This window comes from Argopecten irradians, chromosome 7 (assembly GCF_041381155.1).
Source record: "Argopecten irradians isolate NY chromosome 7, Ai_NY, whole genome shotgun sequence".
NCBI classification, from domain to species: domain Eukaryota; kingdom Metazoa; phylum Mollusca; class Bivalvia; order Pectinida; family Pectinidae; genus Argopecten; species Argopecten irradians.
Window position 1 is genome coordinate 17871914 of NC_091140.1, and position 17552 is coordinate 17889465.

A 17552-nucleotide genomic window follows, 5' to 3' on the forward strand; every position below is an offset into this window, starting at 1 on the left:
CATGATGCTTTGTAAATTGCAAATAACGACTAAGAGTAGAGACAGTGTATTTCCTCTTGAAAAGCTTACCAATAAAGGTAATTTATGACTTATAGTAAAGAATAAGAAAATTAAAGCACATACATCTTAATTTTTTGGAAAAATAAATTTGAATTGTCAAGCGATACTACAATTAAAAACAAGTCACTCAACTTTAGTTTTCGACGTCTTTGGATATAGAATAAATTTTAAAAGTCTTTAGGTGGAAACTTTTCATCGTGTATACTACCCTGTAGAAAAAATTACTGTACAGATGTGTGAGGTGAGGGGAGAGAGGAAAAATAGAATCCAATCCTTTGTGTGTACTTACATTCAGGTAACGGAGCGATTACGATCATTTTCTTTATTTTAAATGTGAACATGTAGTAAAAGATTCTCGGAAAAAGTCAATGAAACGTTTAAGAAAAATTAAAATTGGAAGGAACTTATGCAAATATCAAACTATATTTTATTACCGGCTATAAACGGAATCGTGCCAGCTATATGAAGATTTAAATGTCCTTAGTAATCGATTATAGTATTTTTTTCTGTTTATAAAACATACTACGTATAGTGAAAAAAGAACCGAAGGAAATTTGACATTTTTACACGGGTATATAAAAAACGAGAATTGAAAATGTATAGCGATGTAAGGAAAATTAGGCATTTGCCAAGCAACACATGCATAAATAACTTTTTACATGCGTGTAATGATACCTGGTAAAATAATTTCTTTGAATTATTCTAATTTGCATGTACATGGTTTGTAATAATATCAATGCAAAATATGGCATAATTAGTATTCATACTTGAAAAAGTATAATTTTTTTTATTTTTTTTTTTTTTTTCACTTTCCTATGTATACAGATTTGAGGAGTCATAGCCTTTTTCCCTTTTATATGGACTGTTTTGGTGGAATATAGGGCAATGCACACTTACTGATGTATACCTGTTACAAATGAAGATTGTGTAGCGCATCGAAATCAATTTTGTTAAGTATAATTGGTATGTGTAATGTTCTTTTGGTTCATGACTCGCTCAGAAATTATAATACAGTGTAGATTTTGAAACAATGGCGAAAAAAGATAATAAAACATAAAAAAAAATGCACTATGATGACACTGAGAAAGAAGAATATTCGTTTAGCAAATATGGAAAAAGTGAGACAATGGATATTTACAACAATTAAAAACAAAAATTACTCAAACATATATAAAATAGTCACATTTTCTTCTCTTCCACTTTGATTGTATTTATAAATGAATATTAGCGTAATGTGAATCCTTTGTAATAAAGATGATGACTTCTTGACTCTCACAGTAGCATAGCTTACGTTAGCTTTGCAGACACGTTGCTCTGAGCCTGTCTCTCATTTCTCCTACTCACTCCCTTTTACCGGATAAACTCACTCCCTTGACCGGATACTATGTACTCCCTTACGGAGCTTTCTATTTTACTCTAACTACACATTCTGTCGCTCATCTACAGCTTAGTGGACTACTCGGCCACGCGCACCACGACTGTCTCGCCTGCCTCCACATCCTCTCTATTCTCAAACTCCCCCATCCTGTCTTTTCCCCTGCACTCTCTCTCTTTTTTATTTTTTCTGCTCACGATCTCGCTGTCTTTTTCTCTCTTACCTCCCTCATCTCCGTTCTGTCATTTTTTTTTTCTATCCCCTGTTTCCCCCTATCAGCTTTATGTAATATTTTCTCTCTCTCACCTTCTCTCTGTATTTCTCTCTATCTTTCTGTATTTTCCTCTCCACTCATTCCTCTCCTTACTTCTCACTACCCTCCTCTCTATCTTCGATTCCTCCTCTCTTACTCTCTATCTCAACGTCAGAAACAATTACTGTTAGAAACAATGAGACTTGTTATTGTGAAATGATAATAAAAAAAAAAATATATATATATACATATGCTATATACACATTGTCGCATTGGGACCATATATGCATAGAGAATGAACATATAGTCCCTGAGTGCTATAAAAAAAAAAAAAAGAAATAAAAAAAGAAAAAAAAAAAAAAAAAAACTTATGCAATAAATCGTTGAGGTATAAAAGAAAATATACTCCTTCATAAGTGGATATGAAGGATAGGGAGTTTCTACCTCGGGATCACAAAAAGTTGCATCAATTCCTCTGGACCTCTGGTTTTACTACTTTTGTGACCCTCGGGTTGAATTAGCCATTTCCTTCATAATACCACATATGAAAGAGTCTTTAACACGTACATCTAGTTTTCGCAAAAGAGGCAAAATTCATTTACTGTTCTATATATTCTCATCCCGTCAGTAGAAACGAAGGGTAGTCAAACTTCTGATAGAACAAGAATGAGTAATATCACAGCGATTACTAATCTCGTTGAGCATAAATTTTAAATCGATTATTTAAAATGTCCTCACCATTATTTATGCACCATTTAAAAAAAATTTTCTCATATGCATTGATATCTTTTTCAAAGTTCATCTTATATTTCTTCTTCTATTAAATTGGCATTTTAATTAAATTTCATAGAAAACGGCAGACATATTCAAGGTTTATTTAAACAATGATTATTGCCACCTTAGTCAAAGGAACAACCATTAATCATAATAATTCCCGATCTTCCTCATTTATTCTTGCACAGACTATCCACAGCATCCTGCTCTTCCCACTCCTGGCTAATAATGAATGTAAGACAGAATGCTACACTTCTTAATTTTATCATTATTTTTTTTATATCGGCGTTATATTGGTCACGGCTTAGCAATGGGCTATACATTGCTGCCGACAACAATTAATTTACTAGTCATAACAATATACAATATTTCACATATCTAACAAATTCAAATCACTTGATCATCAAGTGTCAAAATCAAATGTCATATATTGAGGGCACGACACAGAACAGGGCTTTGCGAAAGGTCTAGTTTCAATTTTCAAATTGGCGAATGAACCATTGGATACAAAAGAGCAAATACAATAACGGTTCTAATAAAGTTTTGTTAATGTCAGTTGGCTGAATATAAAACCTTCTCACGTTAATACCGTTCATGACTGATAAGAATATCATCTGTTGTCGGCAGCTATTTCTTGAGCAATCATTTTTTTTAAATCACATATATCACCCAAACTTACAGTGATATTTGACGGTACTGGATTATTAAATTTCAGGTCTCCGTCGCCGTTGTACCTTTCCAATCAATCATGGTTTCCCGGTTGACTTCATGACACGAATTTGTCTGTAGCATATTCTGTCCAGCCACTTTTTTCTTCAATGTCCAGTCAAATCTCTTACATGTACTCGGTAACCATATCTATTTCGAACATATAAACCAGGGTTTCATGAAGCATTCACCCGTCGGCCAATTCATTGGTTCTTTGGTAGGGTTCCTCCGTGTCTAAGTAAGACCTTGGAATCCATTTCTAGTTGCCATTATTTACTGGATATTATCCTTCCACCATCTAGCAAACCATCTTCTGCCCATTCTGATTAATAACTATTCATAATGTAACCTCTTATTTTCATAAACTCTTTCAAAATGCACCAACTACCACAATTCGAAGAGAAGAATGCAATATATCGTGCCCATGGTAACACTTTTTGGAGTTGAACAGCCCCCAAAATAGTATCTTCCTGTAGTTGACAAAGCGCACCGACATGTCTATGGTTATCAAATTGCCAAAGCTCTTTCAAACAGCACGGTGAAACAGCGAATCATTTTCAAAAAAACAACTTTTGAATCAGAAACCAATGTTTATTTCCTGGCCTGATGAAGTGATGATAGGCCCATTTTGCCTCATTTCAGCGAACATGCACGTTAGCCTCCAGACGTGACAGATATTCCTGACATATTGTTTTTGTGTGGTGTCTCCAAGGACCAACAAACTTCGTTCGGTGAGTATATACATTCATTCATACATACTTCTTTCAGTTTTTCTGTTGATTTTTGTAATTTTGTGGAGAAGGAGGAAGGCAGGCAATCAACCCATAATGAGACCAAGTGAATTCCGGCGGACGTTTACAAAAGTTTTCTGCATCTTCCCTCCAATATCTGCACGGATTAAATCATGGCGGATTACTGTAGTCTTAATAAAACGGTTAGTTAATCAAAGTTTATATTAGAATCATAACAAGTATCCCAACAAGAACACTGAAAATCAAATGATTGACAAAACCTAGAATTAAATAACAAATAACAACCAACTCCAAAATGTAAAATACTGGAATTTGTCGTTGACAAAATAATTTCTTTCATTTCAGAATATTTTATTGGTCTGAATGTTAAAGAAAATGGAAATTGGGCATACAGGCAACTTGTCTATACGGGCCCTCTCTCTTAACAAAAACTATAACAATTTATTATAACAATAATAATCAATCTTGTCATTCAAAACTAACAATCTTTTATATTGGCAAAACAATAAGTATGGTATATGCTAGTGCAAGATAGTTTTCGTTAGGAGCAATGGATTGTTTAATTTACTATTCATTCTAATTTTTGAGGCATGCTTTTATATCTAAACGTATTAAACGAAAGCCTAATTTATTTTCTGATTAGGTAGTAATATATATATGTATATGACTTAGACACAGTGACATGTATCAGACATATTGAGGAATTTGATAAGCCATTTCAGTTATATTTATTCACTTCATTTTTATAGTTGAATAATTTTTATTCAAATCAAGAAATTATAGATTCGTTTAGTTCATTAACCTTTCTAAAATATTTCTTGCTTATTTTTGTCAAGTTTAACGTGACATTGCACTAAAGGGCGTGAGACTGTTTCGAATTATTAATGATATGATATTTTTACATTTATGTACGAAGCATACAAGTCAAATACGACGAGTGAATTTAATCACACCCAGTATATCCAATAGACAATCCATTTCTACTATGCCATGTGTTTTTCGTTTTAACAATCCACCTGATATCCAATGATTTCGCCCGTGTTATATTTTTGGCGATACGTCACTAGTGTAATATGACTTGGGGATGATTTTCATTTGGCTGGAAATTCATTGTGACGTCAGACAGAAACTATAAAACGACGCCATTAAACGTCAGGATTACGAGGGGACACAGGACAAAATGGCGGCCTCCGCCGGATTTTCGGAATACATTTTGACGTGAAATTGTTTGTTATGTATGTTTTTATAGTTATTTGATAAAAAAGTATCGAAGTTTTAATTTTTGCTCGCCAAGACTCGAAAATTAAAACTTCTTAGAACTCGTTTCATCAAATCTCATATGCAAAATGAACACTCATGTAAAAATCCTATAGAATCTTACGTATCACTATTGATAAACTACTGAAAGTTTACATGGGACGAACATATAAGTACATCATCATTACGTAATTAATGGATTCTGATTAAGTAAGGACTATAAACCATTGACAGTGATAAAATAAATATGCTTTCACTCATTTGTTGCTTGTTCGATTCATCTACATGAAACGTCCATCCGATTGATGTACAAAATTGAATGGTCACATTATAAAATTAGGACTCCATATTCAATGTCAACATATTAGTAGGGATACTTTAAATACTGACCATTACAATGAACATTTGTTTACAATACCTGTTCTCTTTTCAAAAAGAGATCAATAAAGATAAAAACAAAATATTACAAAATATTGTACATAATATTACATTTCCTACATCATTCCTATGGTGGGGATTCGTCAGAATTACCAGCCAATCATCACATTACGCCCAGTATTCACGATACCAAGAAAATTAAATGAAAAACCAACTCAAGGACGACGTAAAAGCCATTCGAGGTCAATATTATAAGCAGTACGTGGTTGCTGCATATAAAATAAAGTACATGTATAGCTTGCATGTTATGTCTACACGTTTCTATACACACAGTTAATCAACTCTTTGGATATCCACTAATAAAGATGGAGGCGATTCACAAGGAAATCGCTAAGCTGTTATGGCCTTATCACTTTAGAGGCGTTATTAAAATTATGTAAGTGTATGAACGAGAGAAAATCCTGAAATTATATTCTCGGTGAATCCGGCTCCACAAAAATATTTCTAACCAGACTAGGAGTCTAGGTGTATGCAAGACACATCACCGGTATAAGAATTCAAAATTCCGAATTGTTACGTCGAAGCAAAGTTTTAGAAAGTCAATACACAACTGCGTGATATCATTCAACCCTGAAGACATATTTTCCTTGATAAAAGACCAGAACAGTCCATTGTGGAATTCAGGGGAAAGTGAGTTAATGATACAGTGTCAAGATCCACTTATTTACAACATCTGAAACAAGCTAAATTTTACGCAGACTGTGGAAATCCCCCTTTTCAAGAAGGTTCATGCAAAGAGGGTCCAGACACACTTACAACATTATTCATTTATCTGCAAAATGAATATTTACGGTATACTCCACAACATATAAAACAAGAATACATATGTTCCAATAAAGATTATTTGTGTGTTATTGTAGGCAATATTTGTTAGAATTAATATTTAGTCAAAGCATAATTATTGAGGACGGAATCCAGATTGACAACTCTTTCCACAAGTTAAAACTGATCAAGTCTGTCTAAAATGCACTTTCCGGACGATCCTTTGCTGATACGAATACATTGAGTGAATCTTGACATAGTTTACAGTTGTACCCTGACTAAGTGTATCGATTTTAATCAATATGTGCGTACCTGATTACGGTACTGGGTTATTGAATTGGCAGGATTTCACGTCGTCCATTGTATCTATCTAAGCAGTTGTGGTAACCAGGGGCTGACCTGCATGGCCTATAGAATGGTGTCTGGTAGGAGTATTCCGGACCAACCACTTTTCTGTTCAGTGTCCATCCAATGGCTCTGGAATGTTGCATACACTACTGTAGACCGTATCTGTTCCTTCACGTTACAAACCTCGGATTTTCGCGGTAGCATTCACCCATTGAGACCGTTCAGTAATACTTTGGTAGGGCTTTCTCTCGTTTCCTTAGCAACGTACCTGGGGAATCCATTGTTCGTGTTGGCCATACATTTCCACGTGCCAATGTTTGCTGGATATTACAATCCTGCCACCAGTAGGAACACCATCTTTCTGTACCTGTGGGGGGCTTCTCCTTCAATATGCATTTCGTATCCCTTTATTTAAATACTACTAGACATAAATGATATTGCGGAAAAGTTCGAAGATATGAAATGTAATATCGGCATCTCGTTCCCATGGTATATACTTTATTGAGTTTCACGGCCCCCAACAGAGTGCCCTCCTGTAGTTCACATAGTGCACCGACGTTGTTGCTACAAGACAACATAATCAGTTTTACCAAGACATCCAGCTCTTCCAAACAACACGGCGAAACAGCAAATCCTTTCCAAAATAAAACATTTATAATCAATTGGACAGGCCTATGTTTATTTCTTGACCTGGTATTAATATGCGGCGCAGATTCCATTTTCTTGCAAAATAATTTCCAATACGTTTACTATCAAAATTTAATAGATTTGCCTCCAACATAAAACATTAGCATCTGGACATACGAAAGTGGAGAATACATATCTTGTTGATAAGCCTCAGGACAAGAATCCTCCAACAGCCCAGATTGAGTGAGTGTGCTCATAAAATTTTCATTCGTTTCAAGGTTTCTGTACGATACGAGAAAATGGACCTTTTCTATGAAGTCACATCGAATGCATTCTCGTAAAGACATGGGCGTAGCTTTCTTCCTCTAACACGAGCGTGTAGTTCTGATATAAACCATTCTGATAGACAGCCCTTTTCTCAGTGTCACAGTGGTCGGGAACGGGTGGCGCCACCTACGACTGTTCGCGTTTCAGCGTCTATATTTCCTTAACTAATATGTTCAGGAAGGAATCATGATCAAGTTTCATTTAATCACGTGCGAATGAGTGTTTATACTTTGTTGGTTACACATAAGATGCAAGTTTGTTCAGGTTATAGTTCACCGGCGAAACACGTGAAATTATATATTGCACTAATCTTCAAGGTTCCTCAATATATTGCTTTTGTAAAATCCTGTTGTCATGAGCGGGAGCTCAAAGCAATCACCATGCTCCGAAACTTTGTTGTGATTGTACGAAGTGGAATTACGATCGCACCATATCTGATTTATATCGTATGTAGTTAGATATGACTCCTTACTCAAAAGTTTGATGACACATGATTCAAATCTTCAATAGGAACTTGGGTTTTTACAATTTCGCATTTCAAACCACTTTATGTCAAGAAAAGGGTTATCCGAAGGCATTGTTCCCCTGGTATATTTCCGGACAAGTGGCTGTCCTGGAACGTTGCTTTCCGCGAGGGAACGTGTATATTATAACTCTTTCAACACGCTTTTGAATAGATTTATTGTTCTGATTCTATTGGACGTTTCTCGCTCCTTATGAGTAGCGTACGTTTCTTGTTTGGTCCAGGAGGTGACTGGACAAGAAATGCTCCATTAATTTTTTCCCCCCCCTACACGTGATTGTTTTCGTGTCTTCGCTTAATCTGACTAGACCTTGATACCTTGTGTCTGTTTATCAACTTGGATTCGGAAATTGGAGTTAGCTGTGATCTTGTCGTCTTTTTCTATTGTGGGACAGTTCCTTATCTTCAACCTATGCCGACATGCTTTATTACAAAATAAGGATTTGTATTAGGATCTTCTACATCGATCACACCTCGTGTAGGTTACTACGGTTGTTGCACACTATGGTACATTGTGGCCAATGTTTTCATTATACCTGTATATGTCAAATATTATTTCTTTTCAAGTATAATGGTTTTATAAACAGCTTACTCTGATGTTTCATCAAATTAATTGAGGAAAACTATTAGTTCAATGCAAAATATGAACTGAATGTATATTTTCACTGATAATCAATACTGTTTTTCAATAAAATTACTGTTAGAAAGCAAAACCATACAATTGCATATTGTTATAATTAGTTTATGGTTTGGAAGCAATTTTTATGTTGAAAATATAATCTAAATTATAAAACCAGCTTATAATTGGAAATATTTATTCATTAGATTTTTTTTATTTCAAAGCTTTAAATTCATCATAGAGAACAAATGATTGACCGATCCCTGACGAAAATGCAGTCGATAAGTCTATTATACATGACTGTTTAATTGTATTCATGAAATAATTTTGAATTGCACTGATATTTATAGAATGATAGAACAAAGCCTTATTGAAGTTTCACATATCCTACTTGGCAACTGAACGTGCACACAAGGAAAATGATTTTCTAATCTATGAATAGTTGTCGTATGCATTTTACGGAATTTCGTCTTCGTATTTGGTGTAGAAGATTTCATAGTTAAAATGTAATAGTTTTCAATTTAACTTTCAATAACATCAGGGCTGATATGGACATATTCTTGAACATTTCCAAGGATATACATATAAAATATGGATATATGTATTAATTCTGATACGAATTGAAATGATATGTATATCTATTAATGAGACTTGATTTTATTATCAGCTTCCGTGTCGATGGTCACATGTGTTACTATACATAATTGGAATACTGAATTCAGATATTCACATACCGTAAACACAATGTTAGATGGTTACATTCTTCAGTGGACTAGATACTCCGAAGATACAACGAGCAAGTTTTAATCAGTTCACATATAAACTTATAAAACTCACATAGAACGGCGCAGAATATCACAATGGCTTGACAGGTAGCCGAACTTTCCGCTCCAAACCTTAGGACCAAAGCAGTTTTACTTTCAGATGATTCGTGATGTCATATATGCAAATGAGTTCTACCACGACCACAAAAAGTTTAATTAGTATGCAGGTTGATTATGTAGAACTTAATGTTGGGGATATGAACAACAATAGCCTAATGATGGGTATACGGTTTATTATTGTGTCGAGTTCAACAAGACGGACGAAACCACAAAATGAGGTTAGTTTTAGTATTTGTTTCGTGAATTAATGGTTGAACTAATGCCAGACGACTATCATTTATATAAAAGCAACGATTACATTACTTTAAATTTCAAAGCGTCGTCAGCATTAAATCTCCGCGGATATATACATGTGGCAACAAATGATTCTGTTTTTTAACACGATAATGATTTCGACATATATATACATGTACAGTGCTTATATAATCACATCTGAAAAACAAAATATATACAGGTTGTCCTGAAAGTAAGTTGACAGATTCAGTAGGTCGTTAGCCATTCATATATAGATAAAATATGAGAAGTAATGCTTATCATCTTGTTACATCCAAAATAATCAATGCATATAGTTAAATTTCTTAACTTTACAATTTCGGAGCTCAAATAATTCGGGATGAAAATCTGACTTGATTTTTTTGTTCAATTTATGTCAAGAACTCATGAGTCACTTTTCGCTTTTGAATTGTACAAGCTTGGTAAATTTTTAGTTAATTAAAGCTTGTTTGTCTTGAACAGAAAATCATTGTTCAAAATTACGAGTTTGAATTCCAACAAGGAAAATGAAAAGGAGTGCTTTACCTAGCTAGATATAGGATGCGTTGTCGCTTGATTTAACAACTAGTTAGAGTCAAACCTGTCTTTTGAAGGCCACTCAAGGGACAAAGAAAAACATCTTCCTAGCCGGCCAAGTGGACTTTATGAAGGGGTCACATTGTGTTGAAAACATTCCATGAACCCCATATAAACAGGTGGTCGTTAACGCAGGTTGTGGTAGAGTGAGACTGCTACTTTAATCGATTGTAATGCCAATGATGTGTACTACGTCTTCCGGTGATCATGTGGGGTGATACAAAACTGATACAATACTAGGTTCCGATTTACAGACTTTTGTACATTAAACACTTAAGTCATGTCATTATCTAATTTATTTATGTAAGTATTTTTACAGTGTCAATTTACATTGTCTTACTAAAAACAGTAAATGTTGTTAATCACACAGTATTCGCAAACTAAAGATCAGTCCTTATATTTAAATCCTAGTTTTGGTTTTAGACTGACTAAAGATGCATGGTTATACTATCTCTATGGCTGCAATTAGTTTTCAACTTTTTAACTTTACCATTCAAACCCGGAGGGAACTGAGCAATAAAGTCTGTTAGTTGATATTTCAAAGTCAATATTGTTCAGATGTGTTTGTAAAGGATAAAAAACAACCCGTTTTTCATAAATTTCATCAAAATGACTCATATTTACAATTACAGCTTAAAAAATATCTTGATTATATTACTCAATCCAACCATTTTCAATTCAATGCATTTAAATTTACCGCGTTACTCTTTAATGTTGATTTATCATGTGTGTTTAGGACTTTAGTCGCGATCTTAAAAGTAAACGTACACATAAGTTTCAAACCAGATATCTAGGGCAGAAGAAAGACACAGATCGCCCTTTACACTATAAAATGAATACATACATCTTTTGTAAATTGAAGCCGCGTACCACTTTTGTACGATACAGTAGGTATCACATGACGTTTGCCGACCGACTGTGTATAATATACACAGCAGCACACTGACGTTCTGAATAATGACCGAATACTTCTTTTCATGAATATTAAACCTGTGCAAAATATTTGTACAGTACAGAAAGAAAGCATTCTTCCTTGAGAAGTCTATATAATTTCCATAACATTTCATATTGGTTTTGTCCATTTTTATTTCGTCGAGTAACCTTAGCTTGTCTGGCTCCAAAGTGACCCTCTGGTGTCTCTGTCGCTGAGAATCATTAAATATACGAACAATGAGTACACAATGATTTTACCTAGCGCTTTTATACCGGAGTAACAACATTCACAAAAAGTTTTATAAATAGAACGATCGTCCTCCTACTAGACCTTTGGTCATGGTTATAACGAAAACAACTTACTGCACCGACTCCCCCAACGGCAATAGCAGGACAGGTTTATAAAGCGTCCTCAGGGACATTTACACACATAGAAACAAGAACTGATGTTATGGACAACATGGATTTTAGCTCCTTCCTCAACTTCAACACTGTAACAGTGGCCATTGCTGTGATACTGTTAATCCTGTTGGTCAGTCGGTCACTACAAAGGCCGGCCAATGTCCCTCCTGGTCCTACTGGGTACCCTTACGTAGGATGCATACATCTCTTGAGGAACAGAAACATACTGGAAGTATTCAGGGAACTCCGTGGGAAATACGGTGAAGTATTTGGCTTGAAGATAGGACCAAACTTTACCGTGGTCATCAATGGGGTTGAAGCACTGAAAGAGGCTTTTGTCAAACATGCAGATGACTTCTCTGACAGACCTGGAGGATTTTTGGCTGAAGTTGTGTTTAAAAACAAAGGTAGGATGAAAGTTGTTTTGTACATTATATACATAATATACACATATACATACGCTTGTCACGTTAAATTTATTTTACTGACGCGGTATATGGCTTGTTCACTCATGGTAAACTGTTCTGTGAGTCTGATGATGCACTTACTTACAAGTACCTTTAATATGTCTATTCTTTTTATTTCTTTATTCGTCGTTCGTAGGAAGTCATAATGTATAGCTGTTACCGTCGGTCACATGATAATCAACGCGAACTATGGGGCCAGCTGTATTAGTAACAAACATCAATATTATTCTTTTATTATTATTTGTTTATTGAGGATAAAACCTGTTTAGCAAAGCTTATATTTGACAGGGTTAGGATAATTGAAAATGAAATAAATATCATATGGCAGTGTGCTTTATGGTGAAATATCGTGAATCTTTAATTTTACTGTTAAAACCATACACATGACACGCTAAATTATAATTGCTTGCATAGTTTTATTGGGAAAATCACAAAAAAACTCATAGGCCATGGTTGAAACGAGACTGGAGATCAGTTAATTATTTAATTTTATGGATGCTATTATTTGTTGGTCTTGCCACAGTCCACTAATTTACAGCCATAAGGAATTTGATTGTTCACCCAAAGTTGATATACAGTTGTATAATAATATTACTAATCAATCAATCAATTGATCATCTGATCTTTCTTTAATTTAAGGACATGTTCTGTAAGACATTGTGCAGCACTTTGTTCCTGCTAACGACTGGTAAATATATTTTACCCCAAGGCGTTCGGATTATAAAAGATGTAATTCATTTTTCTTTCATACTATTTAGACAACTGATAATTCTGTGATTTTCGAAACGCCACTACAATACTTCAGAGGAAATGAAATATTGGCCATTTGAATTTAAGTGACACCCACTAGGCCATCCAAGTATATTTACCTGTCAAAATAACCACAATAACATAATCATTGTACAACTCGTCAACTATCATACCAATTAACAAAAGCTAGTAACGATAGATAAATAAATCAAAACTCTAATTATTACTTGATTAAAATGCAGTCGCGTATTTGGTTAGTTTGTTTTCAAAATAAAATTTTAGACTTAAAACATTGCTCCAGACTTTACCTCTCCTGTTTTCTCAGCTATGTCGGAGTTCATTCGTCAATGAAAGTACCTAGTCACGAAACGTAAATTAGTTTTTAAATCTATCTATCTACACTGTATCTCGTAACATCTTGATAAATATAAATTTACCTGACTATTTCCTTTTTTGTTATTTCAATACAGGCATTGGCTTCTCGTCGGGTGAGAACTGGAAACAAAACCGAACCTTTTCTCTATCAACTTTACGGAGCTTCGGATTCGGAAGAAGGTCGCTGGAATCCAGAATCCAAGAAGAAATTACTGCATACCTTGACGTTATCGAAAAACAAAACGGAAAACCGTACAACATGAAGGACATGACCGTTATGGCCGTATCAAATGTCATTTGCAGTATTACTTTTGGGAGTAGATTTGATTACAATGATGTCAAATTCAAGCAACTGACGTCGCTCTTCGCTGAGAACTTCCGATTAAGTTCGGTTGCTGGGGCCGCGCAAGCATTTCCGGTTGTTCGCCATCTTCCAGGAGATTTATTCAGCGTTAAAAGATTGGTTCAAAATTTCGAAGATATCAAGGAATTCATCAATGAACAAGTGATTGAACACCGCAACACGTTGGATAAAGACAACCAACGCGATTTCATTGATGTTTTCCTGTTACAGCAAACTAAAAATGGCGAAGAGAATCCGGTGTTTGATGGTAAAATAAAGTAGCTTAACACTTGATTGATATATCATTTAATAAAAAAAAATTGTAAAGGCTTTTATACCATATACTTTTCATTGTTTTGTAATATCAACTTACTTATAAACTAATGGTCGTCAAATCAATAAACGCTGTTAATCTAAATTCTATCACTTGTCGAAACCTATATATGATATTTTTAATCCAATATGTCTTCATGAATCAAACATGTTTTTCCCTTTACTTTGTGCAGATCTCAATTTAACAACAACCGTCATGAACCTATTTGTGGCTGGAACTGACACAACAGCTACCATGATCCGATGGGCCATACTTTATATCGTGCACTACAAATCCGTCCAGGATAAGCTCCGACAGGAGATATTGAAGGTGGTCGGAACATCCAGACTTCCATCACTCGCCGACAAACCCGACATGCCCTACTATGGGGCATTTATAACAGAAGTGTTTCGGATGGGTAATATAGTCCCCCTCGCGGTGCCTCATGGGGCGAAGAAGGACATCCACTTCCGGGGCATGGTCATTCCAAAAGGGTCATTCATAATCCCGAATCTTGACTCCGTTATGACAGATCCAGAAGTATTTGAAAATCCTGATGAGTTTCACCCCGAACGATTTCTTGGAGAGAATGGACAGCTAAATGGCAAAGAAAAGATTGTAATGCCTTTCTCGTTAGGTACAGTACAATATCTTACCGGTGTTTGATTTCCTTCAAACGTGGTTACTGTTAAAATGGTTCACGGGAAAATTTCATTTGTGACCTGTAATGCTAGGTTTACACTATGTTCCCGGCGGCCACGGCAGCCCCGTTTCAGGCCACCGTGGACAAAACGTGGTGACCGCAAGACAACGTGAGACAACGCAGAAGGACGTGATAGATAAACGTGAGCGATCGTGATTACCGTGGATGCCGTGCCAGATTTTTAAACTGTCAAAAAATTTGCCACGGCAGTCACGGTACAGATGGTGAACGCCACAGGACGTAATAAAACGGGATTGACGTTACAAAACGTAACAGTGCGTACGAGGCCGTAACAGAACTTCAAGACGGTCCGTGGTGAATGGGCAGCAAGCACGTTCCCCAGAATTTCACGGTGATTTCAAGTTTTGTGACGTTCTGTTGCGTTTTTTTTCCACGTTTGATCACGGTTGATGCAGATTGGCTGCACGTTTCGTGCCGTTTTGTCCAGGTTTGTCAAGGTTTTTACGGCATGCCAAGGTGGATGAAAACCGTTTTGATGCGTTCTTTCAAGGCATCTTACGGCTTGTTGCGGTTGAAAGTCCGGCGTGATACGGCTTGTTACGTCTTATTACGGTCTTACGTTGCAAGCAAAATATGATAAGGGTATCATTGCCTGGCCTGATACATATTTGATACTTCATTGAATTATTTGTATTAATAAATAGGAATAGTCATTATCAAACACATTTAAACCCTCGAATTATACCAAAGCTATTATTGCAAAAGGCAGATTAAATTAGTACAGAAAAAAATATTTGCGTAGAAACACTTGGCTATAATAATTATATATTTATACAAAATATGCTTTTAACAAATTTTGTAATTAAAACGTGTTTGAAATGACATTTTCGGCAATAAATATTGTTTCAGTTGCTCCAAAAAGCCCGGCATCAGACTTTCATCCTAGTAAGCCTTGGTGGACCGTGAAAAAACGTATTGGAGTCCGATCAAAACGTGTAAAACGTAGCAGACCTCATCAGATCGTAACAGGCCTAGAGAGAACGTAGTGGTATCCTTGATAGACCGTGCTAAAGCCGTAGTGTTCCTTTAACCTCCGGGAACAGCACTTTCCCCTATATCCACGGTCCACCACGTAATCCGTAAAAGACCGTGGCAAAACTTCACAAGACCTAGCTCAACTTGAATACAGTTGCAAAAATAGCCAAAATTCCACGGCGCACCACGTTTCGGGCAAACGGGGCTACCGTGGTCGCCGGGAACATAGTGTAAACCTAGCATAACGGTTTAAACCTGATATTTACAATATACATATACATGACATGGAATGTAGATTCACAAGGCAGACGATAAGCAAGCTTTTACGTGGTGATCCACAAACCTATACTACAAAAATGTACTTCGCTGACGTTTGACGATATAACTAGATGTGCTATTAACATAGTATGTAATTATTACCTCAGCATAATCAGGTGTTTTGTTATACAGGTCGGCGAGCTTGTCTCGGAGAATCCCTGGCCAGGATGGAACTATATCTATTTCTGACGTCACTGCTCCAGAGGTTCGAGTTTCTGCCCGAGAGTCCAGACAAACTTCCGTCGTTTGACGCGACATTAGGACTTGCAAGAGCATCCAAGGACTACAGCTGTCGTATTGTTAAACTTTAAACAAAGGGAAATCAGTCATACACGTAATATGCTCTAAGATTTTGATGCATTCTTTTGAACACAACGGCAGAATGCTCATCAAAAGGGTAGGAACGTACTCCTTATTATGATATTTGTTTTACTTTTTTATTGTTTATTTTTTATCATTTAATCGTATTTGTTTTACATATGTATGTGCCTCTTGATTTAGGGACAGTTTGCTTTGAAAATGTCACAATCTATCCCTAAACAGTGGATACTCATTTACAAAATGCTCTTATATTTCTACATATTCGGTAACTTATAAATATGCATAATAAAACGTCTAATTTTAACTCGTTTAAGGTTCTTCACGCAAATAAATTTGGAATCGACAATCATGTTTTAATATAGTTGAAAATGATGGACAGTAACTAGTAAATAATCTCGATTGGCTTGATAAGTAACGTTGTGTATGTAAGTTGTTGTATTTATATAATGTAGATTAGGAACCATTTAAAGAGACAACAATGTTTTATGTTAATTCACTGACGATAACTAGCATAAATGAAGTGTAGTTGAGGATGTTTCATGTATTAAAAATGGATGAACTACGCTATTCTTCACGGAAACGTTGTACTGTACACTCACTATCTTATAAGTTTAAAACTATAAAATTATCAATTTGCTATTAATAATGCTTTGTTCTTCATATTATCAATGTGAATACAATGACAAAATACATTATAATGTACGTATTTTTAATATGGCATGAGTATGGTGGAATGAACATATTAGGTATGCAAGATATATGTGTAGCGAAGTTTTTTTTTTTTTTTTTTTTTTTTTTTTTTTGGTTTTACAAAACTTACAATTTACAATGTCTGATTATTACCTTATCAAGAGTAATAAATGAAAATGAATATTGTGTCACTAATATTCAATAATAAACTGGTTTTTACTATCTCAGTCCCGGTGTTGTTGCTATAACTACATGTATTTATTTTCCGATTCACTCTGCCTTTGTCGCGTTACCGAAGTCTTTACTCTGATTGTCAATCTATTTATATACAATACAGTGACATTGACTTAACTTCCTCAATAGATGGGATACTGTTTCACAACAA

The 17552-nt window shown here is 35.3% G+C and overlaps 1 protein-coding gene across 1 annotated transcript; it reads left to right on the top strand.

Moving 5' to 3' along the window:
• Nucleotides 1-11304: 11304 nt before the first annotated feature.
• On the top strand, nucleotides 11305-17552 carry LOC138327740 (cytochrome P450 2J6-like). Its single transcript, XM_069274080.1, has 4 exons — nucleotides 11305-12298; nucleotides 13579-14094; nucleotides 14333-14776; nucleotides 16289-17552. Exons 1-4 carry the CDS (start codon nucleotides 11941-11943, stop codon nucleotides 16465-16467), a joined length of 1497 nt encoding a protein of 498 aa, XP_069130181.1. The 5' UTR covers nucleotides 11305-11940; the 3' UTR covers nucleotides 16468-17552.

Excerpts from the sequence above, each read along its gene's own strand:
- LOC138327740 (XM_069274080.1), top strand. The coding sequence starts at position 11,941 with ATGGACAACATGGATTTTAGCTCCTTCCTCAACTTCAACACTGTAACA. Across the intron at positions 12,299-13,578 it reads AGTTGTGTTTAAAAACAAAG|GCATTGGCTTCTCGTCGGGT; the intron begins GTAGGATGAAAG and ends ATTTCAATACAG. Across the intron at positions 14,777-16,288 it reads TGTAATGCCTTTCTCGTTAG|GTCGGCGAGCTTGTCTCGGA; the intron begins GTACAGTACAAT and ends TTTGTTATACAG.